The sequence below is a fragment of the Charadrius vociferus genome, unplaced genomic scaffold (assembly GCF_000708025.1).
Source record: "Charadrius vociferus isolate BGI_N301 unplaced genomic scaffold, ASM70802v2 scaffold102, whole genome shotgun sequence".
In the NCBI taxonomy this organism is placed as follows: Eukaryota; Metazoa; Chordata; class Aves; order Charadriiformes; family Charadriidae; genus Charadrius; species Charadrius vociferus.
Window position 1 is genome coordinate 1,722,363 of NW_009647212.1, and position 25,464 is coordinate 1,747,826.

At 41.8% G+C, this 25,464-nt stretch overlaps 1 protein-coding gene across 1 annotated transcript in view; it reads left to right on the forward strand.

The window, feature by feature from the left end:
- Positions 1-760: 760 nt before the first annotated feature.
- The window catches only part of SEL1L (sel-1 suppressor of lin-12-like (C. elegans)), a 188,622-nt gene continuing 163,918 nt past the window's right edge, over positions 761-25,464 (forward strand). The window contains exon 1 of the mRNA XM_009895896.1: positions 761-824. Coding sequence (XP_009894198.1) covers positions 761-824 — 64 coding nt within the window. The remainder of the gene's footprint in view (positions 825-25,464) is intronic.

Consider the following 25,464-nt stretch of genomic DNA (forward strand, 5'->3'; position numbering starts at 1 on the left):
CACTTGATGTGGCCAAGTGTTCAAATCTTACCCACAAGCGTCCTCATGGGGGGGAAGAGAGGCTCAGCCCGTCGACTGGTCCCAGAAGTGACAGCAGTCTTTGACAGAGTCCTCCTCAACTTGTTCACGGTGGTGTCTTCCCTAACACCCTCCTTTCTTGGGCTACTTTTATACTATTTCTTATCTCCAAGGTGGAAACAGGAGGGGGAACCAGTTACCACCCATCGCTCTTACCTGTCGAGCCGGCGGCGCTCCCAGCCCCCTGCCCGCCCTCCCACGCCGCAGCCCCCCGTGTGCCGCTCCGGCTCCGCGGACTCTCTGCCGACGGCTCCCGCTGCCCCCCGCCGGGCGACTAACACCGCCACGCGCTTTTGCAGCCGGTTTATAAATACCGCCGGGGGGTGTGGCTCCGCCCCCTCCGCGTCACAGCCCCGCCCACGCGCTGCCGGTTCCGGCCCAGGCCGGGCCCACCTCCCGCCTTCCAGAAACTTCCAGAAGCGCCGAAAGGCGATTCCCTTCCCCAGTGCGGACTTGGCCGCCCTGGAGCTGGTCCCCCGGGCCGCTGATTGTTGAAAGCGTTTGGCAACCGGGGCAGTAGCTGAGAAGACTGACCCTTGGCAGAGCTGCTTAAAACGGGTGTTACTCGAGTCGCGGAAAATTATGCCTTTAGCAACAACTGCATTATGAATCCCTTCAGCTTCAGGCAGATGATATTAATTTTTTCCCACCGGTGGCACAGCAGCGGAGGGCAACCGCTTCCATGTCCCGCAGATCTGACGCTGACAGCTGTGCGAAAGAGCGTCCACAGCTGGTGCAGCTGGCCAGTAAAGAAAGGGAAAGTCAGACCCTGTTCACTAATTGGGAAGAGTTTGCCAAAGGGTATATTGTATTTTGACTTGTCTGCCCATGAGGTGTGTGCACTATTCACTTATTAAAATGGGGAACTTTAAAGCCAAAACAAACTTCTCAAGAACTTCTTCAATCTCTGCTTAATGTTGCCTTGTATGAAGTTTTTAACATTGGTATAGAGAAGAAAATAACTTTTTGACTACTTGTGAAAATGGGTTCCCACCCACCAGAAACTTCTCAGGCAAATTCTAATGCCTTAAGTCCTGATTTCAAAATGATTTTGATTTGCAGTGGCATCCTGCTTTTCCCCCAACCCCCATCTCGGTATTACATTTTCTAGAAAGACTGTGAAATGCTTATACAGGAATACCCTAAGAAATAGGGAGTAATTCACCCTAGAGTTCAAAAACTTCTCTGTTGTCTGAAGCAATTGCTGTACATTTTTCCTACCTCACAGAAAGAAGGGTTGTCTTTTGAACACATTTTGAAAGTGTATTCTTATCATTAAGTACGAAAAAAGGTAATGGTGAGGCCAGCCATAATATAGATAATATATAAAAAAAATATATTACAGATGTAGAAAATCTATCTACTAAATACATACGCTATATGCGCTTCATATGCTGTATGTACACTATATGCTATACAGAGTTTTGGACGGGGTCATTTCAAAACTCATTTCAACAAATCCACTGATGCTTTTGCAAGTACCACATTTCTTAATAAAAATACACTGCTGCAGTCTTGTTTTATTTTGAGATGCTTACAGATATCCTCTGTAACAACAGAGAACATATTAAAGAAACATGGAAAGGTTTATATAAATACTAAAATCATTATAAAAGAAAAAAAAAGACAATTATTTTAACCAATTTCTACATTTCAGTTGTTATATCTGAGAATAATAGTATGCAGTTGACATTTCAGGTGTTTCCATATGACCCTCTCAGTATATCTGTGCGTAGCAGAAGATGAGTTCTTCAGTCAGACCAGTGCTTTCACGCAAATATCCCCATGCTTCATAAAAGCATCCCCAGCATTAGGTGGGTTTTAATGACACAGACTGGAGCCTGGAGGGCACAACAAACTAAATTGTGCATGTTATACCCATTAACAAGAGAGCCCTTTATTATCCAGCGATTAAATGTGTCTGCTGGTGCATCTTCCTGAACAGACATGTCTTCCTGAAATGTGTTTCATGCAATACAAGGCTTTCTGACTTACAAGGCAGGTACTGAATTTGTTACGGATGTCTATTTTCTGCCTGTTTTAAAAGAAACATATCGACTTTTCTTTTATCCACGTCACCCTGCTTCAAATGTCAGACATTTCTGAAGCATAAAGGAGCAAGTTGTAGCTTTCTCAAATTCATTTAAATGTAGTCTATAGAAAATAGCCTTCACCTGCACAGCTAGAACCTGGGCTGCTGCAGTTCTTCTGGTTTCCTCCTTTGCAAGAAGAGCCCCTCATTCCCTCTCTTGTGACTGAGCACCAGATCTATTTTGGACTGTGCACTCATTTTACTGTCTCAAATTAAAACAGATAAGTAGAAGATACAGCAAAATTTAATCACAGTCTGATTTACACCCCTTGCCCAACTGTTGCACTGCCATTGCTGCTTCTAAGAGCTTTCTATTCCTCAGACTTTTAATGGGGATTTTACCCCTCTTTAAGGACTCCCAATTTTGAGTCCCATCCAAAGAATGTTTCCTGTTAAGATGTTACAGGATATTTCTGAGATGGTTGCTGAAATTGCAAAGTACACGTAGCTTTCTCTGTTGGGGACAAAAGACTGGATGAGTTGCTTTAGAAGAGGTTTATTTCTCTTCACACAGCTGGATGTGTTCTCCTTCAGCAGTCTCAGGCTTTAAATGAGTCTGTTCCTACATCTTTATTTTACACCCAGCAGCAGCTCTTTTCAATATATAAACCACTAGCGAATCTGACAGAAGAGCTCTACTCTTAATCTGAATGCTTTTGGTATAAGAACATCTAAATCCATCAACAATTAACTACAATGGTTTTGGGGAGCATCTTCAAAATCTCAAAAGAATTCAATGCCACCAGCGCACATCAGTTTCCTTGTAGCTGTAACTAACTCACATGTTACCCCATGAGGTTTTAAAAAGAAAGATACAGTTTGTGTTTAAATTACTGTTAAAAATTTCTTTCTGTCTTTCTTTCTTGTTTTTTTCCTCCCTGGGACTGTGTTCTGGACTACCCACCTACTCTTCAGTTGCCTATGGTGTGGATTTTCCCAGTTTCATCACTTTCACAAGCAGACCACATCAAATAACCTACAATAACTCATTTCATGGATGGAGAACAGCTGAACAAAACAAACAATAAGCTCTCTACAGTATTAATAAAAGGATATTTGTAAAGCAAGTCTTTATACAGAGGTTGCCAAGCATTGCAATAGTGTATGCTGTTCTCAGACCTAACAATGTTCACTTGGCATTATTCAGTACTTGTTTCACAGAATACCTTTTAGTGCAGTTGGTGGTCCCTGTAAAATTTCAGGAAAAGGGTTATTTCCATTGTACACCAATTTCCAAAAATCATCAGGCTGCAATTTATCTTTTTGGGTTTAAGCCTCTAATTGTGAATACTGCTGAACTAAAGGATTTTTCTTGAAGTATTTTTGTTTCTATTGCCTGGTAGTGCTCTTCCTGACAATTGGCACCTGCAGTGGCTCTCTAGGTTTTTTTAAGGTTGTTTGCCTTAAAAGCTGCACCATAACCTGAGACTGAATTGCTCAAAACTGCCAAAATTGATTTTTCCTGATTCAGAGTAAGCCCTTTTCTTTGTATACACACCTTTCTACCTGACATTTACCCATAGTTTTTCGGTCCTGCTGACACACACAGCATGATGTGTTGATTTTCTGGGATCTCGTTTATGAGTTCCCTTAAATAATCACCCAATGGATGGTTCAAGTCTCCCTTATGATTCATGAATGTCGCATCACCTGTCAAGGTATTGGCGATGATCTTGCATTTCTATAAAAAATGCTAAGTGATTATAAGCAGGGGTGAAATGGGCTATGAAAATGTTTTTATTACTAATGCGTAACTGTCTTTGGCATGCTGCAAAGGCAGGCAAGCCATTTCATCACATCTACGATTGTATAATGAACCCTGGTAATTACCGAGAGGGAGAATACTAAAGGCATTTACTGGGATCAATGGCAGTCCTAAAAAAGGAAAGGCTTATTTTTTGGCCACATTTACTACATGAAGAATTCTAGAACAATTTAGTAATCCGGCATTTAGTGGGGCTCACTGATTAATTTTCTTACTAAATTCAACTGCCATTCTGACCATGCAAGTGGAAAGAGATGCGGCACATGATAATGCTGTCAATTCCCAAAATAATTGAGGGAAGAGAATGTGTCATAAAAAGTTTTGGGATGCCCATTATAATATTGCCTGGTTTTACTTACAGAAAGGAATGTAGTATCAAAAAAAATAGAAGTAGATGTCATCACCAGCTTTAATTCTGTAGCACCAAAGCACCATAATTACTCCTCCTTGCAGACAGTACATACCTGGGCGCTAAGGGTTGTGACAGCCAAGTCTTGTTTAGAGAAATCCCCAATCTCTCACCCCAATTCAAGCTGTGTGGTTCTCCGTGTGCTCCCAGTGGGCTCTACTGGCACATTCTCATCTTTTGAGATAATTGGCCTTTTTCTGTATCTTGTAATAAAGAAAAAAGCATTATTCCCACATCCCTTTAATTTTTTCACTCTGTTTTAGAGTAAGAGGAGACACAACCACGGAAAAAAATATTACATTGAAATCCTGTGGATTTCCTGTCTATTTACAGAATCACACAATGGTCGGGGTTGGAAGGGACCTCTGAAGATCACCTAGTCCAACCCCCATTTATAGCATGACCATCTAAAAAGAAGGACTTGCTTTCAATTCCTCACCCTAAAACTCCTATATGTATTTTTTTTTTGTCTGCAGTACACACTAGCCACTGAATAGATGGAGACGAATACCTGTCTCCTATTCCTGCTTTGAGGAGGAAGTACTGTGATGCTTTGAGAACATAAAGCTGTAAATAGCTGTGAAGACAGATGCCTGGGTCATGCACTGAACAATATAAATTTCCAGTCCCTTCTTTTTACAGAGTACTTATATGCTAAAAGGCCAGTTCTTTATGTAAGTCAAAAGTCTTATTTCAATATACTCAAGTAATTCCCCTTTTTCTCCCCAGCTCATTCATGTCTCAGATTCTCTATAGTATCTCTGTAGAGATGTCTCTGTAACACCTCAGATTCTTTCCAAGCACACTGACATTAGCTCCACAGTACCTCAGACTGGGTAAAGGACCAACCTAATGCTGATTATTTTTTTCATTTCAGTCTTTCATACACAGTAAGAACCCATTTACCTCTGAAGTCTTAGCAGTGAGACCTCACCAAAGGTTGACAGGTGGAATTCAGAGTTTCTAAACAGAGCACTTAGAAACTGTAGTTCTCTGCATGCTACACCTTCTAATCGGTAAAATCCTTCAGCAGCTTTCCACCAGCGAAGCAGCCAGGTGAACTTTGACAGCATGAACCTATGAAGGTGTACATCTCTGGAGCTGCAGATCCATAAAGGTCTACATAAATGCCAAAATGCGTTGCCTGTCTTCTGCACACAATCAGGTCATTGAGAATATTCTTTTCTACTGAAGTGCATCAAAGAATCCATCCCCATGAGCTATGAGTGCTCGTAACGCTTCCCTTCACGGGTATGACTGCTTGCTCTGTAAGAAAAATGACAAAACTTTTAATCTGGCTATCAGTCACTTAAACTCCTGTGTATAAGCTAAACAAACTACAGTCAGGGCATGTCTGAAGCAGTTCTTAGTGCTTGCATGTGCTCTGTTCAAACAGATGGCACTGGATGCTGCACATGTAGTTACGGCTGCACAGTTTTGTGTGTCTGGCATGACTTTTGAGCTCATTTTCCTCCAAAAAATTTTTTTTCATGCCCAGACCTCTAGATTTAAGTTTATCCTGTACCTAACTGAAACAAGTCTTGGAGTATAAAAAGATTCCCGTTTTACATAACCGTTGTAGTGTTTGATCTGTGAATATTTTCTGAATGCAGTGCTGATTGCTGTCTTTTTTTGTCTGACTATTCCAGTGTCTTCTGCAGTTTTTTTGCTGCTACTGCTATTTCTACATCCATGGGGACCCCGACAGAAAGAGACAGGGCAGCACAGAAAGCACAGGTCACTAAAAATGTTATTTAGATCTGCTATATGCTACCTCTTTTTGTGGATGAACGTGCTAGAGAGGACAAGATTTACATCCATGCAACCTCAACTACAAACAGATGCAATTTCAGATTGAGTTGAATTCCTTTATTCTTTTAAAGCAGCTTACTGATCCAATTGCAGAAATCCATGTCAGAAAATCCCTTCATTTATTTTCAATGAAAAGGTCAGACAAACTATCAAACAGTAAGTACCACTGTAGAAAATAACCTTGCAATCATTCATTTCACTAGCAAATTGCTATATCATTATGTCTAGGACTTCAGAAAGCAGTTGGCTCGGTACATGCCTCATACCAATAAAGCCAAATCCTTCTGAACAGATCCCACCTCTTGCCCTAAACCACACTGTGGCCATGAGAAGCCAGATCTTCCCTGGGGAAAAGACCTCTCTCCATCCCCACCCTCTTCAGCAGGCTCTCTGCTGTTACTAGCAACTAGGGAGACACGGTTTTTCGGAGGGATTTTCAGAGCTTTCTCTCCTCAGCTTCCCCCAGGACATGTTATGCTAACATGTCATCTTCAGAGCCTTTCCTGTTGTGGGTTGGGTTGTTTGGGGTTTTTTTGTCAACAAACACCCCTTAGCTTTTCTCACCCTCTCAGACAACCTCTGACTCTTTTTTCTAGAAAAGAGTTTGCCTCCTGAGGCCCTCACCTGCAGTATTTACTCTGTTTAAAAGATGAATCATGTCAATTTGAAGCTTCTAGACTTGCTGGTGTTTAACATGTTTAGTTGTATACCTGTCTGAAGTTAGTATTTTGCCTAGAATTTTGCTTTTCAGTTCCTGTCCTTTGCCCATCCTTAGCATATCTTTTGCACAAAGCACAAGCTGTACAGTCTGGTTTGCAGAGGCTTTACTCCTATTATGAATAAGGTTCAAAGGCCCTGATCGTTTCCTTTTTTTTTTTTCTTCAAATTCCTATCAGGGTACATTTCAACAAATATTACAGCAATAGCATGCTGTATATAAGCTTTTATTTAGCAGTAGCTGCTCAGCTGGGAGTCCTGGGAATCTTATCCCCAGCCCTGAAATGTATGCTTAGAAACTGGAAATCCTGAAAAACTGAGCACACACATGCAAAAATATCTACTTCTTATCAAGTTGTGAAGTGTCTTAAAAATGAAAGCCTGAAATCAAGTACATCTAAAACATACTTACTGTAGCTTTTTTATAAATTTGTCCACAAAACTTGATATTTTTCCTTTTCTGAGGTCTCCTTTTATTTCTTTCCAGCTTCTCAGCACCCTGAGGGGATCTGTTTTTGCCAGAACTGTTACTGTTACACCTTTATTACATAACTAAAATAGATTTGTAAACTGTAAGATGTACAGTATGGTTAGAGTTTTTCTTAAATATGCATTGATTTTTATAACATTCAGAGCTAACTGATATAAAATAGCAGAGAAAACAGAAAGTAAAATGTAGTATTAGCACACAGGCTACAGATACGCCATCTCCATCACAGACTTTCCTGCAGGTTTTTAGAAATTTTTCTTTCTGCTCTGGTCTTAGTCACAGGTGGTCCCTGGCATTCCAGAAAAACCTCTGTTTTTTGATTAATGAGTAAATAAAATGCTAGTATGGAGTCTTACACGAGAAATACAATCAATGACACCGATATTTCCAAGGTGCATACTTTTCTGGAGAAAAGTATTACAAAGTATTAATTGTAGTATTGCTGAGGGCAATCTTACCTTGCCTCATGAATTACTTAAGGATTCCAGTATTCCAGCATTCAAGAGAAAAGCCTTAAAGCAAGATATAAGCAGTGATTAGTGAAGGTAGGTATATACAATTTTTCTATCTGAACACATATAAATGTAGTTGTAAAAGCAGTTATAACCAGTACTGCAGTTTTGCAGCAGCCAATTTAGGGGGTTTTCAGACAGAAGAAAATAGGTAAATTTAAAGGAGGAGTTTTCCTATCCTGCAGCAGGAAGGTTACTTTCAATCAAGACGCAGTGCCGTGTGAAAATGTGAAAAGTCCCAGAAGTATTCTGTGAACTGATGGTGGAGATGACCACCATCCTACATCACCTCTGCATTTTACTATGAAACTTACAGCTTTTTTTCTTTGTAATAGCAAATATATTTCTCAAAATATATGGTTCTACACTTGAAGGATATTTCTGTGTTACTCTGAAATGCAGAAGAAGAATTTAGGTATTTTTTCTTCTAGCCAAGGACTAGAAATGTAATGTTTTTAAAAACAGAACAGAGACTCACAAAATCACAGGCTGCCAGAATCTCTGGTAGAAGAAAAAACCCTTCATCTATAGGTGTAATCTCGATATATCTGTGGCAGAAGTAGTAATAGCTGAGCACTCCCTGAAAATTAATATTATTAGATAGAAGTAGTTGTTATCTCTTGATTCTCCATGTGCCTGTCTCTATGCCTTAAGGCATAGCTTTGACCTGCATCTCATGTGTGCCTGTATGTGTTTGCATGTCTTGCCTGAAGAGGCATCATTAGGATAGATAGCTGCTTCTGTATTTCACAGAATCCCTCTGGTTGGAAGGGACCTCGGGAGGTCTTCAGCCCAGCCTCCTGATCAAAGCAAGGTTAACGCTGAAATTAGACCAGGTCGCTCAGTGTTTTCTCCAGCTGGGGTCTGAAAACAACGTGCTTGCACTCTCCCCTTTTCAGTTGCTGTAAGGCTTCAACTTGGGGTTGCTTCTGAAAACTTGAACTAAAATGGGCACTGTTAGGCGTGGGAATCAAATCCGTGCAGATTCACATCTAGCACAGTTTAAATTCTATGCCTTTAGTACTTGGCTACCTGGTATACGACTTTTTAAATTTAATTTGATGTACCTAGTACCTACACAGACAGGAACCAATTACAAAAGGACAAATACGTGTTTTCAGCTTATTTTATCACAGAAGTTAAGTTTCATTACATGAATCATATATTTGCTTCTTTAGCACCTCTAGGTTTTTCTTTCAAATAAATGCTTTTCAAAGAAGTAGTTTATAATCTCTGTTACAAAGAGTTCATTCGTCATACTGTGTTAAGGGTTCATCAGTCTGTTCAATTACTTTAATTAAAAATCATGACGTAAGACCTCAAATCCTTCCACGGCTTTTAAGGAAGCACCACGGCAGTTTTTTTCTAACTAAACAAAGAGTCCGTCACAAAAAAAGAGTCATATCCCAGAACTAAAATAACATTAAGAACAGAGTCCAGGTTTAGTTTAGCATAGGAAACCCATAGGTTTTGTTCCAGGTTTTCTTGGTGATGTGCAAGGAATGCAACCAAAAATCTACTGGCTCAGGGAATCTGTCCCACAATCGTTAAGACACAGTTAAATAAGGCATGTGTGACAAGGGTTTTCTGAAAATATTTCATAGCTAGGAAATGCAAACATCCTATAGCTTTTGAAGTACTTGAAATGTCTTTTCTTCCCTGTCCTGCGTGCAACAGACCTTGTTTTGTGTACGTAGCATTTGAGGGCCTCTCAATCTCTTATATAACTACTCAACTACAAACATTATCTGCACTTCACAGGAAGGCTGGGTGCAAAGGTATATAGTAATTTGCATAATGAAGCTGCTGAACAGAGACTTGAAACCAGATCTCCCAAGTCGTAGCCGCTATCTGACTTCCTTTCTCACTCTGATGGTAGGTCTTATAATTTCACAGCCACACTAAACCAAATGTGCATCTCTGTCATCTGAAGCCATCAGCCATTTCACTTGACCTGATAATCAGGATGTACTCAGGGAACTATTGTGTGTGTGCATTTGTCACTAGCACCTGCGTTTTTGTCCATCTGTATAGCATCCCTGTAGGTTCACTGGGGAAAAGATCCCCATCTTTCCTCTCCTTCCCCTGCTTTTGGTTAGCAAAATAATCACTGCAGGTAATCTGACATCAGATGATTAATGCAGGGAAGGGCAGATTGTCTTTCAGAGATCTGTAGCTAATAAATCATAGAATCATAGAATAGTTTAGGTTGGAAAGGACCTTGAAGATCATCGAGTTCCACCCCCCCTGCCATAGGCAGGGGCACCTCCCACTGGACCAGGTTGCCCAAGGCCACATCCAGCCTGGCCTTGAACCCCCCCAGCGATGGGGCCTCAACAACCTCTCTGGGCAACCTGTTCCAGTGCCTTACCACCCTCAAAGTGAAAAATTTCTTCCAAGTGTTTAATCTAAACCTGCCCTCTTCCAGTTTATAGCCATTCCCCCTCATCATATCACTACATGCCCTAGTAAAAACTCCTTCCCCAGCTCTCCTGTAGGCCCCCTTTAGGTACTGGAAGGCTGCAGTAAGATCTCCCGGGAGCCTTCTCTTCTCCAGGCTGAACAGCCCCAATTGTCTCAGCCTCTCCTCATAGGAGAGGTGCTCCAGCCCTTGGATCATCCTTGTGGCCCTCCTCTGGACATGCTCCAACAGGTCCATGTCTTTCTTATGTTGGGGACTCCAGAGCTGGATGCAATACTCGACGTGGAGTCTTACAGGAGTGGAGTAGAGGGTCAGAATCACCTTCTTTGACACTTCTTCTGATGCATCCCAGGATACAGTTGGCCTTCTGGGCTACAATTGCACATTGCTGGCTCATGCTGAGCTTCTCGTCAGTCAGCACACCCAGGTCCTTCTCCTCAGGGCTGCTCACCAGCCATTCCCTGCCAAGCCTGTATTTGTGCTTGGGATTGCCCTGACCCACGTGTAGGCCCTTGCACTTGGCCTTATTGAACTGCATGAGGTTGGCTTGGGCCCACCTCTCCAGCCTGTCCAGGTCCCTCTGGATGGCATCCCTCCCCTCCAGCGTGTCTACCTCACCAAACAGCTTGGTATCATCAGCAAACTTGCTGAGGGTGTACTCAACCCCACTGTCCATGTCTGCAACAAAGATGTTGAACAGTACAGGTCCCAGTACCGACCCCTGAGGAACGCCACTCGTCACTGCTCTCCACTTGGACATCGAGCCGTTGACCGCAACTCTTGGAGTGCGACTGTCCAGCCAGTTCTTTATCGACTGAGTGGTCCATTTGTCAAATCCATGTCTCTCCAATTTAGAGACCAGGATATCATGTGGGACGGTGTTGAATGCTTTGCACAAGTAGATGACATCTGTTGCTCTTAGGCTTTTCCCCTTGCTTTGACCAATCAGTTTAAAATTCATGAGCTTGAGCCATACCACTTCTGAGGGCAGTCTCAGCCCAAATTAAAGAGCAATTCATCCCCAGCCAAAAGGAGAAAGTCCACTCAAAGTCACAGTCTCTACAGTGACCAAAGCGCAGAGTTGCCTTATTACACCACCAGCACAAGGGGAGTTGATGGAGCCAACACGAAGTCATATTGTCCTATTTGCCCTGTCACCATAAGCTTTAATGTAAGCCTCATTGCAAGCTTCAGCGGTAGAAGGCATTTAGCATAAACTACTAATGTTCATAAAGTTCTCCAAAGTCCAAGCATTGCATTTCTTTCCACGGCATGTCAGGGTTTCAGACCTTAAGACAGTAGGTGGAATAAGTAGGGCAGAATTGCGGTGACTGTGCAATCATTGCGGAGCCTTCTGCAGCATCTCTTTCCCCAGATCCTCTTTAATTGAGACAAAGGTCATACTCTAATGTCAAATTAATGAAAGATAATACAGTTAGTTTTCCTTAGAGACATGTCACTTCTTAGCAGAAAGCTTCAGTGAAACAATGGCTTGCAAGCTCCAGAGGATACAGTTCTCATCCTGTGTCTTTTAACTGTCAGTCACACCTACGGCACTCTTGAAACCAAGATGCAGTTGGATGGTTCACCTGGGTAAGCTGTTCATTCAAAGCCCACATCAAGAGGAGACAGATTCATCCCAAGGTCTCACAAAGGTCACAGATCTTATGTTGACTCCTGTCTGTCTCTCCCTTTCATTCTTCAAACTAGTAACACTACTGCCACAATGCTAATGAATCCCAGTCCATGGTTCTTGTCTGCTGCCTCTCTTTATCCAGTAAAAAAGGCGGCTAGGTGCAGGGATTCCTGCTTTCTGGGTCTATGTGAACACCATCAAGTAGAGAGCTGCAAGGAGAAATCACCACAGTATTGACTCCTCCCAGCTCCTGCTGGACTTGTCCCCGGGATGCATAACCAGCGCAGATACTAACAGGAGGAAAATTTGCTTGGAATGGAAGACGACGTAAGAAGCTCTCGTTGAATACCTTGTCAAGGCTGGGGACGGAAGGGCTTTCACCACAGCCTGCCTGTCTTTAGACAGATGTAGCTACTTCTCACTTCCCCTGAAAACTACCCTGACAGCAGTATCTGAAGGGCTTTGCAACAAGCTTTTTGCAAAGTGCAGCTCTCCCCGTATCTCTTGCCTCCAGTCAAAGGTCCTAATCCTTGCAGCTGATTTCCCTTCCCGCTGAGAGTGCTGCGCCTCTCACATGCTGCCATACATTTAAAACGTCCTTCTGGAGCTCATCTCCCAACCCGCTTCTCTCTCTCCTCCCCCAGACTCTTCTTGAACTGATCTGTTGTCAAGTGTCTTGTCTTATATTTGTCTCGCCTTATCCTAAAATACAAGCTCCTTGGGGCAGGTAACATGTCTCTTTCTATGTGTCTGAAGTGTGTGCTATTTGATCCCACTCTGTAAATGTTTTAGCATAACAATAGTACCAGAGGATGCTTGCACATCTCAAGTGTCAGGCCAAATAAAAGATGAACATTTTACACTCTAAATATTAGCTGCTAGGGTCTTCTGTTTGTAGCATAATTGAAAGACATTATTGTAATTGGTTAGCAAAGCCACCAAAATTTCAGCACAGGCCTCTGCAAAATGAAAATGAATGAAGCAGCTATGGAAATAACATCTTAATAAGAATAATGAAATTCAAACCCCTAGTGCAAGTACGGTGTATAATCCATTACGTGGCGATTAGATAAGATATAAATACCTCAAGGATATGAGATTATTGATGTGACATAAGTCATCTGTTTTCGTAACCACAAAATGGCAAACAACAGGCATCCAGACACTGCACAAAACCTAACTACAGCCTTTGCATGGAGGGTGAGAAGAGAACTGAACAACCCGCACTGTCAGGCAAGGTCTTATTCTATTTTGGGTGCAGCTTTGTTGCTGCATGGATGTTTTTTTTTCTTCCTGTTAACCTCGATAGTTGTCAGGGCCCGAATCAATTTTTAATTAATTCCCTGGATCTGAAGCTCAGAGGATGAAGGTTCAATTCCCAGTCCAGCCACGGTGTTAACCTCTTTATAACTCAGTTGCTTGCTCATGAGATGAAGCAAAAAAGCTTCCCTTTACCACACACATGCAAAGGAGAGATTTGGTAATTTTCATGATATGTTAAAACACTGTGTCAGTGCTGGGTACTGATGTACTCAGACAGCTAGAAAACCTCAAAGAGACTGAAAAAGGAAGCATCAAGGCTGGATTGCAGAGCATGGGAGCTGAGGAGGGGTTGACTCCTGGAAGAGGTTACTCCTCCCAGGGAACTCAGCTGAAAAAGCTGGTAGTTTTTAGTAGATTGTCTCTTAGTTCTAGAAATTCCCCGTTTCTCATTGGTTTTGAAGTGAAAACAGTGTTAACAAGTCTCCGAATCCCTCCCTGTTCAGCTGGGAGAAACCCTCAGCCAAGTGCATGTTATTTCAGTGAAATGACTTACCCTGATGTTTGTATCATGCCTGTTTCTGTCGTGGTCCAGCACTTTATGAAGCAGCATCAAGCAGGGAGGAAGCTCAACATGAAGGCAGCACAGGCAGCCGAGAATTCAAAGGGTGGCAAAAGTCCAAGACTGTTTATCTCTCTTTACAAAATCTCCAGTGCCACCCTAATGCACCATAAAAGACACAACGGATCTCACACTAGGCAGATCTTCTTGATTTCACCCAAATCATCCAGCAGCTCCCTCAGGTAGTGAGGGCGTTTTGCAGCAAAACATGTTTCAGTTGTGGATACTTAATGCTCATGATGTAATGACACACCATGGTCAGTGTAGCTAAGTTAAAGGGACAGCAAGAAATACGATGCTCCTATCGTGGATTCACCACACCCAGCTGTTAGCCTGAACCAGATATGCCAGTGGTAGATGTAACACATGCACGAACACTGCATCTTAAATGCAGGCCCTGCATTTCCAGTCATTGAGCATAGCTGGGGAAAAAAGTATCTCTTCCTTAGCTTAAATAGACACCTAACTTCATTACAGAGGGCGCATGACTATGCATTTTCAGGCTGAGCATGCTATAATCTATCTCACAAGATTTTGGCAGATTTCTGTCTTGTCTGGGCTTTGTAGCAAGTCAGTCAAAGGCTCCTGATTAGAAAGGTCTTTTGTCATGTGCACAGCAAAAGACTACAGGACAGCTAGGATAATTCACTGAACTTGGATAACAGTGTATAAGTGATACCCTTCAGATAAATACAGATGGGAATACTTAGCTGAAAGTAATGTCATAATCTACAATAATCATTAATGTAAAACCCAAAATCCACAGTCTTACTTCCTTGCTCAGCAGTAACTAAACCCTTTGATCTCAAGGGCTGAGTCTCCTTTACTCATAACATCCTCACCAGCAGATTTCCAGCCATAAAGTGATTACAGGAATGAATGTATTCTTTGGAAGGAAAAATTGCAGCAAGCTACACAGGTTGCTCTAAAGACTTAAAGAGAACAAAGGGAATATTTTATGTTCTTGAAGTCTTTCTAACGTAACTTCAAGCCCCAGCTGTTGTGCAATATCCTTCCACAATGACTGGAGAAGTGTGTAACATTATAAGAAGGCTAAAGTGTGGTCTCCTTTAAGACACACATCCTGATGTTTCTCTTTGCCTGATCTACTGCTGTCCAACACAAATGTTACCCAGGTGATCCCTCTCCATCTCTTGCAGAACGCCTCTTTGTGCTGTGCTTTTTAGGCTGTCCCCGCTTAAGCCATGCACACTTCATACAGATTTCATTAATGTCTGAGTCATTACATTTGTTCAGCAGTTAATGGGAAATATTAAGTGTACTGGAATAAATAAAGCTAAGTGGAAGAGGCCTTAATGTTTAGCTTTCAGTAACCTCTCTCTAGCCACAAGCCCTCACTTTCCACATATTACTGTCTGCACATAATCTAGAGAATGAACTGCAGGGAAGGAAGGCTTGAATAGGAAGATACCAGGGGCACTACCCCAGGGTAGCGACAGGTTGCTCCCAGCTACCTGTGTCAGCAGTAGCAGTGGGCATTTTCAGCCCTTCAGTGTGGTAAGTGTGACTCCGAAGTGGCTTGCCTGCAACTTGTGTGACAAATGCCACAGCTTGGAAGCTCGCTTTGTGTTCTAGAGATTAAGGAGAGGTTGAAAAATTTGAGTTTCTGTTCTTGGGTCTGTCACTGGGTTATGTTGTGTGACCTTAAGGAATTTTATTTTATTTTATTTTATTTTTTCACATTTAACCACCCCACTACATCCCTTTTCCTGCCTTCTCCATTTAGATAGGTGCTACCCAAGTCAGATGCCACACCCTCTGCACATTTGAAAGCTTCCTGATCTAATGGGGATCCTTTCTGGATAGAGAGTTAATTCCTGGTTTTTTTGAAGTCTTTTAGGTATAACCTGATTGAGCACCATGTACCAGGTGCAGTCTCAATAGAGCTACTTGCCAGCTCCACTCCCGTCTGCTCCAAAATTTACTTTGCTGCTATATTACCCTCATACCTAATTACTATAATCTCAAGCAAGTGAGGCCCTGGGAGGAATGAAGACTACAGAATATATAATTGCCTTCAGGATAAAAAGATTCCCTTGTGAATTCAACATTGTCTGTCTGTCTTAAATGCCATAGCATTTTCCTCTCATCCCCTTCACCCCGCTCTCAGCTTCAGAGGTCTGCAAACTGTTTGAACAAGAAACACATGTTGACATGGAAACATGTTGGGTCAGTTTTTATATCTGTGTCTCATTCCCATGAATGTTTTTATATTATTGCACCATCTGATATTTCTACGGTATCCCAACTACAGCATTTTATGCTCTTGTGTTTTGTTTTTAACCCACTGTAATCTTTTCAACTTTCATCTCTTCACCCTTACTAAGCTTTTTCTGTACCCATAATATCAACATCGCTATCACTATTATTATCAAACAACCAAAGCAAAGAATCCTGTTTGTTTTGAAGTGTATCTAAATTACTATCTCAATCTCATCCTCACTGAAAACCGATTCGTGTTTTCTGTCTTCTCATTTTCTCTAAATGCTTTAAGAACCCGTTGCTGCCCTGTGCAAGACCTAACTCAGCTTGACTTCTTCAATTCTCCTTTTTTTTTCCTACACTTACCAGCTTGTTTTGCTGCTTTTTTTCACTCTTTATTTGCAGAGGTTTCACTTGTTTGCTTGAGTACACTTCAAATGCAGACTTATATATATTCTCCTCATTTCTTCTCATCCTAATCTGTTCTCTGTTCCTTGACAAACAATATCCAAAATTCAGCTCTAAAATACACCACAGAATAGTTGTGCTGATGACCTTTTTAGCTGACAACTAGGTCTGAGCCCTATTTTCCATGCCTGAAAATCAGAACCACTGTTGCTTACACTACAAAGGCAGATACTCCAGCCACCCACAGCGATCCCTACTCTGTGTAAAGGAAGAGGTTACCTAGGACAAGGAGGCAATTTCATGTATTTCTGCAGTGAATGTAGCTCAGTGTTTCCTGGGCAGGAATCAAAGATTTCCTTGATAAAGTTCTTGCCATCTAGGCAGACTCTGTCTTCTGTCTTCTTTCTGGATTCAGCTAATCCTGTGTCACACTTTTTTTATATTTGTGTTTATCATTTTCTAAAGGTCCCTCCTGGGACATAGCAATATAGTCAAGTTTGTATTATACACCTACAAACCAACCTCAGATACTCCAAGGAATGTTCCAGGCTTTTTGTGTATTTTAAAACATTTCTTAACCTTACCCCCCCTCCCCCCCCCAATTGCTATGCAGAAAGAAAAATAAATACTAGGTGCTGAGGTGCTGCCATAGAATCATAGAACGGTTTAGGTTGGAAGGAACCTTAAAGACCATCTAGTTCCAACCCCCCTGCCACAGGCAGGGACACCTCCCACTAGACCAGGTTGCTCAAAGCCCCATCCAACTTGGTCTTAAACACCTCCAGGGATGGGGCATCCACAACTTCCCAAGGCAGCCTGTTTCAATGTCTCACCACCCTCATAGTGAAAAATTTCTTCCTGTTATCTAATCTAAATCTCCCCTCTTCCAGTTTGAAGCCCTTACCTTTCATCCTATCTCTACATGCCCTTGTAAAATGTCCCTCTCCAACTTTCTCGTTAGGCCCCCTTCAGATACTGGAAGGCCACAATAACGTCTCCCCGGAGCCTTCTCTTCTCCAGGCTGAACAACCCCAACTCTCTCATCCTGTCTTCACAGGAGAGGTGGTCCAACAGGTCCATCTTTTTAATTATGTAAATGAAGAATTTTATGGATGAGTTACGTGCAGTAATGTCTTAGGATGGGAATATCCATTGCTGGAGGGCTAATCCATTCTTTACACTGAGGCTGGTCAGTACAACCTTCATAGATATTACTTTTACTTTTCACAAGCTGCTTCTTCAAAGTGAGTATTAATAGGCATTTTCACCTGTAAGAGATGGTCTAGATAATGAAGATATGTGGCTAATTATGATGGAAGTCCAGCCACTGTGCTTAGGGTAATGCAGTGGGATTTGCTGCTTACTCTGCCTTAAGGAACATTTTAGATTCCTTTTAATTTTTAATATTACTTTTAAATCCCCTTCAAAGTTGTTTCTAATAATCTGGAAACTTTTAACTGCAACCTGCATGCTTTACCAGCTACAGATGCACATCTCCAACTGCTGAGTTGCTGTTAGAAACTAACACCAGGCTGTGTGCCTTCATTCGTCACTGTAAGCTTGTGAATGACAAGTTGTATACCCTTAGTTAATGGTGGCAGCTGAGTACCATAGTTTCTACTAAGTACAAAACCAGTGGTACTGTTCAGAGATCAAAAAACTCCAAGTTCCTGACAACCTTTGGAACCATCAAATGCAGTACGGAGCTACTCTTCTCATTTCTGTCTATCACCATCCATGCACCGGGTATATATTTCTTTCCAAGGCAAGAGAAATGACCCTAAAGCCAAAAATTCTAAGCATGGACACTGGTTCCTCAGTTCTGGATCCCAGTCAAATCAAACTGTGAAACAGTACTGCTACTTTTTGGAAATAACCCATGATGTCAGACTTCCAACATCCAAGATGGCAAAAATCTTACCAAAGAATTAATGCCATTTTACATTACATGTATTTAGACTACATGTCGTGTGAATAGTCTAAAAATATAGGGTTTGATCTAACTTTGCTTTACTACTAAGTCAAGTAAAACTCAAGACATGAACTCCTGTTTTCACCTAACAATTTGTAACAGTCACTCTTATTGTCCAGTTCTTGCGAACACCTCTGATCTTGCATACAATGTAAGCCACAAAAATGGCAAAACATACGTAGCTCACTCTTTCTCCTGTACATCACAGCTCAAACATGCTTCCCAAGGCTGGCACGTAACTATCCTCCAGTGCCAAAAATAGTGTTCTTTCTGATCAAAAGTAAGCAGAAGCAACATACCAGTTATAACATGACGTTATCACTTGAAGGCCATCTGAATGGTTCTTCTGGTGCTGTTTGTGTCTGCCCCTGCTGCCTGCGCTAGGCTTAATGCAGCCTGTGGTGAACTGGTTAAAACAAGGGGAGAATAAAACACTCGAAGGGTAGTGATACAGCAGGTGGAGCCACAGGGAATGAAATTACATCAACATACAGACTTTCTATGACTAGAATAGGAAATCTGTTCATGCAATTTATGATTTCTGTGTGAAATACTGAACTCCCTATCTGTATCACAGACACTATTTTGCATATCAGTGCTGTCTTCAGTCTCACTGCTTCTCTCCAAAACGCAATTCTAACGCTTAATGAGAGTGTCAGTAATTTATGCAGCTCTTTTTTATGCATGTAACCTCTAAACAACAGGCTGGATCACACCCCAGAAAAGTAATTTGTCAAGGAGAGGTCATTTTTGATTGCAAAACCGGCCACAAAGGTCTATGATTATGAGAGGCAACTGATCCAGGAGTCACTGCCTAGAGGTCAGGAACGACGCTGTTTTCAAGGTGTTGTCTTGTGGATGCCCCATCCCTGGAGGTGTTCAAGGCCAGGCTGGATGGGGCTTTGAGCAACCTGGTCTAGTGGGAGGTGTCCCTGCCCATGGCAGGGGGGTTGGAACTAGGTGACTTGGAGGTTGGACTAGATGACGTCCCTTCCAACTCTAACCATTCTGTGAGTCTATGATGCTGTGTTTCTGTGATCCTTCACAAGCTAGGTGGAGTGTGGGTGCTCATGGCAAGAGGATTATCTTGGTGAAGCAGGGATAACTCTGCTTTCCTGGAGTCAGGCAACACCCAGAGCCCAACAAGAGTGAAGCGCCTTGCAGTTACTTCGTTATTTGTCAAACAATTTCTCTTGGTTTGCTTGGTAGCTAAAATACTGGGGATTTCTAGACTTCTGCTCCCAGCTAATGTCTCTGACTGTCTGCGCATAGCTGTTGCATATGCCTGACTTGAGAAGCTGTTAATCTGCAGGTTGCTTTTGGGGAGCAGGTGTTTTAAGTGAAAGAAGAGTGTGAAGAAATCAGCATTGCTTCTGGGAAAAAGAAAAAAAAAAAAAGCAAGCACTGTGAGCTCCAGACTGGTGGGGTGTGCATGGGCATCAAGCAGGCCTGGACCCTGGAGCACTGCCTGAATCTAGTCCTGGGGGATTTCATCCACTTGGCAGGTTCAATGGCTGAATCCCTTGCCGCTGTGGTCACTTGAGAGGGCAAACTGACCATATTTCAAAACCTTGTATTAGCTTGCAAGATTACAAAAAGGCCATCTTTTTGTCCTGTGGGATCCTGCTTCACGGTATAAATAAAGAAAATGTCTTCTTCAATTCATTATGATCCATGGTACTGAGATACAGCAATTAAAACTAAAGAGAGTGTTGAAAAGGAAAAAAAGCAGTTCCTCCAGATTTCTCTGCTCTAATACAGATCTGCAGCTTCAGAGGCACAGGGAACCAAATAAGTAATTTGGAAACACCTTGGTTTGTAAGCACGTATGCAGGGATAGAAGTGTTAGAAAAGCCAAGAATAAATCCAAGTGCTGTATTTTGCAGAGAAATCATCTGAGCTTCCCAAATTCTCTTCTTGCTTATGTTTTAAGGGGTGCATGGACAAGGCTTCTATCGATCAGCCGTGTGCAGAAGTGTAACAGCAAATAAAATGAAAAACCCTTCTGGATAATTGTTACAGAACATGTAGGAGATTTGGGGGAAAAAATCAGAACCAGAGATGTGCCAGGGGAAAAAAATCATGATATTTAAAATGCCAGCCTCCTGTGATCCCCTCTATCGCTTATTTTGCCACTCACAGCTCCCAGCATGGACTGCTGCTGCCATCTACTGCCATCTGCACAGCCAGGAGGTAAGTTCCCCTCCTGGATCCTGGCAATGGGACTGGGGGTCAGAGGGGGCGTCGGGACATGAAATATTTTTGGACAATAAAGGAAAAACAGTTTCCAAGCAGAGAAAGGGATGGGAGAAAGCCTCATCACCAAGATTAAAAAACCAAGTATAGCTTTGTCCATTAAAGATACAATGCAAAAATTGTCCACGCTGTGATATGGGAGGCCTAAATGGAAATGCTTTTGCTCTCAAAGGGGAAGGGAAGCCCACATCTGGATCCACCTTTCTGTCATGCAGTGATCTGAACCTATTCCCAAAGCCTTAAAGGTTATTAGTGACATAGTTGACAGCCTAAGTTTAGCCCCCATTAGATGACGAAATGACCTGCACAGCAGGAAAGCTAAGGAATGAAAAAAAGCCTGGGGGTAAGTCCAAGTTTCCTAATTCATTCACCTGTGCTTCACCTGTTCTAGGGACAGAGGGCTTCAGACCCTGGTGATAGAAATCCTGCACCTGACCCCAGCTTTAAATTCCCATCAGCAAAGGCTCAGAGAACAGATTAGCCTTCAATTATTGCAGGTATTTCTAAATGAAATCCAGAAGGAAATCATACTTTCACAATGTGTATTGAAAGACAGAATATGAAAAGAATGGGAAAAAATGTTGGCAGTGGAACTATATTGTGTCTGTTAGAACCCAGTAAGAGATGTGCTGGATTTCATAACCTCTGAATTTCACACCGCTCCATTACAAGTGGCAGCAAAGATCGGACCCAGACCTTCCTGATCTCTGTTCATATTTCTTCTCTGTTAATGTTATATAGCAGTCTTCATTAGCAATACCAACCTACCCAACAGTCGCAGAGGGCTGAGAAGCAAAATAAATTAGCCTTTCCCCTTCTCTGTGCAGCACTTGTTAGACTGTATCTAAGTCAGCTTAGTTTAGTAGTCTCTAACTTGACTTTATTACATGACCTGCAATGAACAGATGAATAATTTTAAGTTGATTTAGCTAAGCACAATAGTAAAGTCAGGTTTTTCTTCCTTATACCATTTATCTTCAATAGTTACACTACACTATATGGGCACTTTCTACATGGATTAAAATACAAATTCAGCCTGTATGACTAACATGCATTTCTGGTACTATGACTATGTCATATCTAAACATGTCATCGTCTTTATTCTACACAAAAATCTGTTATATAAAGAAGTACTAAAATGTCTATAGAGAGAACAAGTCTCATGAGGAGCGGCTGAGAGAACTGGAGAAGAGGAGGTTGAGGGGAGACCTTATCACTCTTTGCAACTACCTGAAAGGAGGTAGTAGCGATGTGGGGGTCAGTCTCTTCTCCCAAATAACAGGCAATGGGAAAAGAGGAAATGGCCTCAAGTTACACCAGGAGAGATTTAGATTAGATATCAGGAAAAATTTCTTCACTGACAGTGTTGTCAAGCATTGAAACAGGCTGCCCAGGGAAGCGGTTGAGTCACCATCCCTGGAACTATTTAAAAGATGGGTAGACGTGGTGTTTAGGGTTTAGTGGTGGACTTGGCAGCGTTAGGATTACGGTCGGAGTGGATCTTAAGGGTCTTTTCCAACCTAAACGATTCTATGATTCTGTAAGTTATAATAGCACTGATGCTGTGCCCCAGCAGTGTGATTGAAGCCAAAATGCTGTCCTTGTTGGCATAGCATTGAAGTATTCCCAGGATGTCACTCCCTCTTCCCTCATCTCCTCCAGGAGCCAAGCTACCAAAACATGCCCGAGAAAAAACCCTTTGTAGACCTGCCTTGCTCTACGCTTCAACAGCCAGATTCCCCCATAGATCCAATTCTCTAATGAAATAGGAACTAAAGTTTTACAGAAATGTGCTGGGCAAGAAAGAAGGCAAAACATGTGCTAGATAGTCCTGGGGTTTGTGGTGCTATTTTTCTTTCAGGCTTTCCTTCAAGACAGGAGTGTTTCCTTCTAAATCAGTTGCCTGAATGTTTCACTCTTGATATGGAAGCTGAGCTGAGTAGGTGGCCTTCCTTGAGACACTGACAAAGGGTGTTCAAACAGCAACGATTATTATGACTGGTTATCTGAGGCTCAGAGTCATTTTTTGACAGTGTTTTTTAATTTTTTTCTAGAGTCTTTGTCTCTTGCTCAGGCTTTGCTTCTCATTAGGTTCCTGATTCAGTGTGCCTCTCCTTCACTTCACAGTAGGCCAGGAGACAGTCTCCATCTAAAGCTTCTGGAGGACTACTGGTCATTACACCTCTTTTGGTCTCAATGTTTTAGAGTGTTTCAGGGAGCTGCCTGTGAAAACTTTGTTTTCCAACAGCTCGCGTCAGCAAGGAGAGCGATGTTTTAGCTTGGCCCAAACCAATGAGTTTTGGCCTTTGCTAGGAATGAAGTATAACTCAGAAGAGTTCCCAACCACGTGCTGCACAGATGCTTGTCCTCAAACAAAGCCCACAGAAGGGGTGTGGGGGTGTGACACTGCAGTCCTCTGGCAATTTGTTTCTCAGCCACACTAATGAACCACACAGACTCTGAAGCCAGAGCCAATGTTTCCTTGCAAAAGGCAGGATAAATCCAGTATAAGAGAGACTGTGTCCCAAAAGCTGTGCAATTTAAATTGTTAAGATGGAAAAAGTATTATTAGTCCCATTTACAGGTAAGAAAGGAATGCAACTTGGTCCTCTGCCTATCCTTAATAATACCCTTCCTGTATGACAGCTGTCCTGGTTTGAGGTAAAACGGAACCAAGCAAATACACATGTGCCATCCCAAAGGACTAATGCAGATGCTTAATAATGAACAAAAATATTATGTAGCAATGAGCCAACAAACAAAGATGAATCATCTACCAAATTAAAATCACCAATAGAATTAGGCATAATATTATTATACAGGATATAAATTATCTCAGATTGTATTGATGAATATTCACAGTGTTTATCCGTACAATATGTAGCAGAAAAAGCCTTTTGGACATTTCACTAGATGTTCTCCATCACTATGGAAATATCTACGTAGATTTCATTTTCTGCGCAGTTTGAGTTTTTGTCTTTGCTTGCATCTGAGATCTGAACATCAATGCACAGAAAAAAAACCCACCTTTTTTTCCCTTTTAAAATCTGGCAGATACAGTTGCAGGGAAAAAATGTGTTTTGTGCTTACGTGCTGTGCACTCTTACCCCATGTACAGCCACTAGACCATCACATCTGCCATGAGAAATGAAACAAATCAAGAGCCATTGAACTCTGTGAATTGTAAGAGCAAATCAGCAGAGGGGGATTCTCGCAGATGTTTCTGGAACTGAGACACACAGGGCAATTCAGGGTGATCAAAACCCCTTGGCTTTCCACTTCAAGACATGGTGAAAGAGAAGGTTGCTAAGCTGGACTATAATCAAAACATTCAGGGCATCAACAGAGTCACAATTTTCAAATGGGATTTTTTTTGCTCTGTGTCTGCTGTTTTATTTATCACTTATGTTTTCTGCCACTGCATTTACATGCACTTAAAAAAGAATATGGGAAACAAGAGGAAGACTACTGTGGTATAGCACAGATCTACTTCTGCCTCTCCCCTGGTATCCAGTTCTGACTTGTTCAAAGCCATCTCTAATATGAATTGGTTTCAGGAACAACGAATTTATGAATTCATAAATTCAATAAAGGTCACACTCTTCCAAGTTACTAGCGGTTTGATTATAAGGTGCACTCTGCTGCTATATCCTGACTACTTATAATGTTTCACAATGATGCCTTTCTTAGAAATAAAGGGCTATCCTCAATATATTAATTCTTAGTTACTACCAATCTTTTTGTTGCTCTTCTGCTGTATGACAGGCTTTTCATCTTATCTTATGTTATTGCTTTGAATTGCTGTGTTCAGTGAAGCACCTGCTGTGTTTCTCTCCAGAAATGGATGCAATTCATTGATGACTACAATGATCCTTTTACACACACTATAAATCAGTGTTGCTGTCTTTCAGAGTCAATAAAGACTGCCAAAACTTTGAATGCTTTCAATGCATGGTGCACTGAATGTTCAAAAAAATGTCAAAAATAGACACAAAAATGAAATAACCCACTTCCCCCCTCCCAAAATTGTGGCTTCTTCAGAGCTGAAAATGGCCATTAGCCCCGTTTGACTACTTTGCTCTGCTGCAGAAGTGATGTGGCCATAACCTGTTTACCTCTCAGCACCTATGTGAACTTGACTTTACTGTAAATACCATTCCAGAGTTCTCTAATTCTGAGAGGTATTGGCAGCCTTGCTCTTAAATTTCCTATTTATAAAAACTATTTATTTATCGTCAGTCAAAGGTTTCCTCTAATCTGCCACAGGCACAAGAGAATGAGAGGAGGGAGTGGAAACAAAAATGAAGGCAAGTGCATTGTAAGAGGTCATCCAACAAGCCTGCAACCTAGAGAAGAACAAATAGGTCTTTTAAAGGTCCAACTTTTCACCCTGCTCTCAGGACTCCCAGCAAGTGAGATGCATTCTAGATAGAACAACTGTCTCCTGAAGATAAGATACACAAAATCCCAAAATCATTAAAACTTATTCCCTATTTCTAGCCTGATTATGGATTCAGAGGAAAAAGCACACTTTGTTTCAATTACGAGAAAGATTTCCAGGAGCATTGTCGCTTCTTTTGAGACTTGCAGTTCCACTACTGACCTATGCACCCTGGGAGTTGGATCTGTGCACAAATACTTTTGCTGCAAAAAATAGTCCACTATTCCATGAGCTGAAAGAGGAATCTCATGGGTCTTCAAGCATATATCTACTTAGGTTTACAACTACTTCTGGTTCATTGATTTTAAGTGGGCTCTCTCACTGGTGGAGACAAACGCGTACTGGGAGT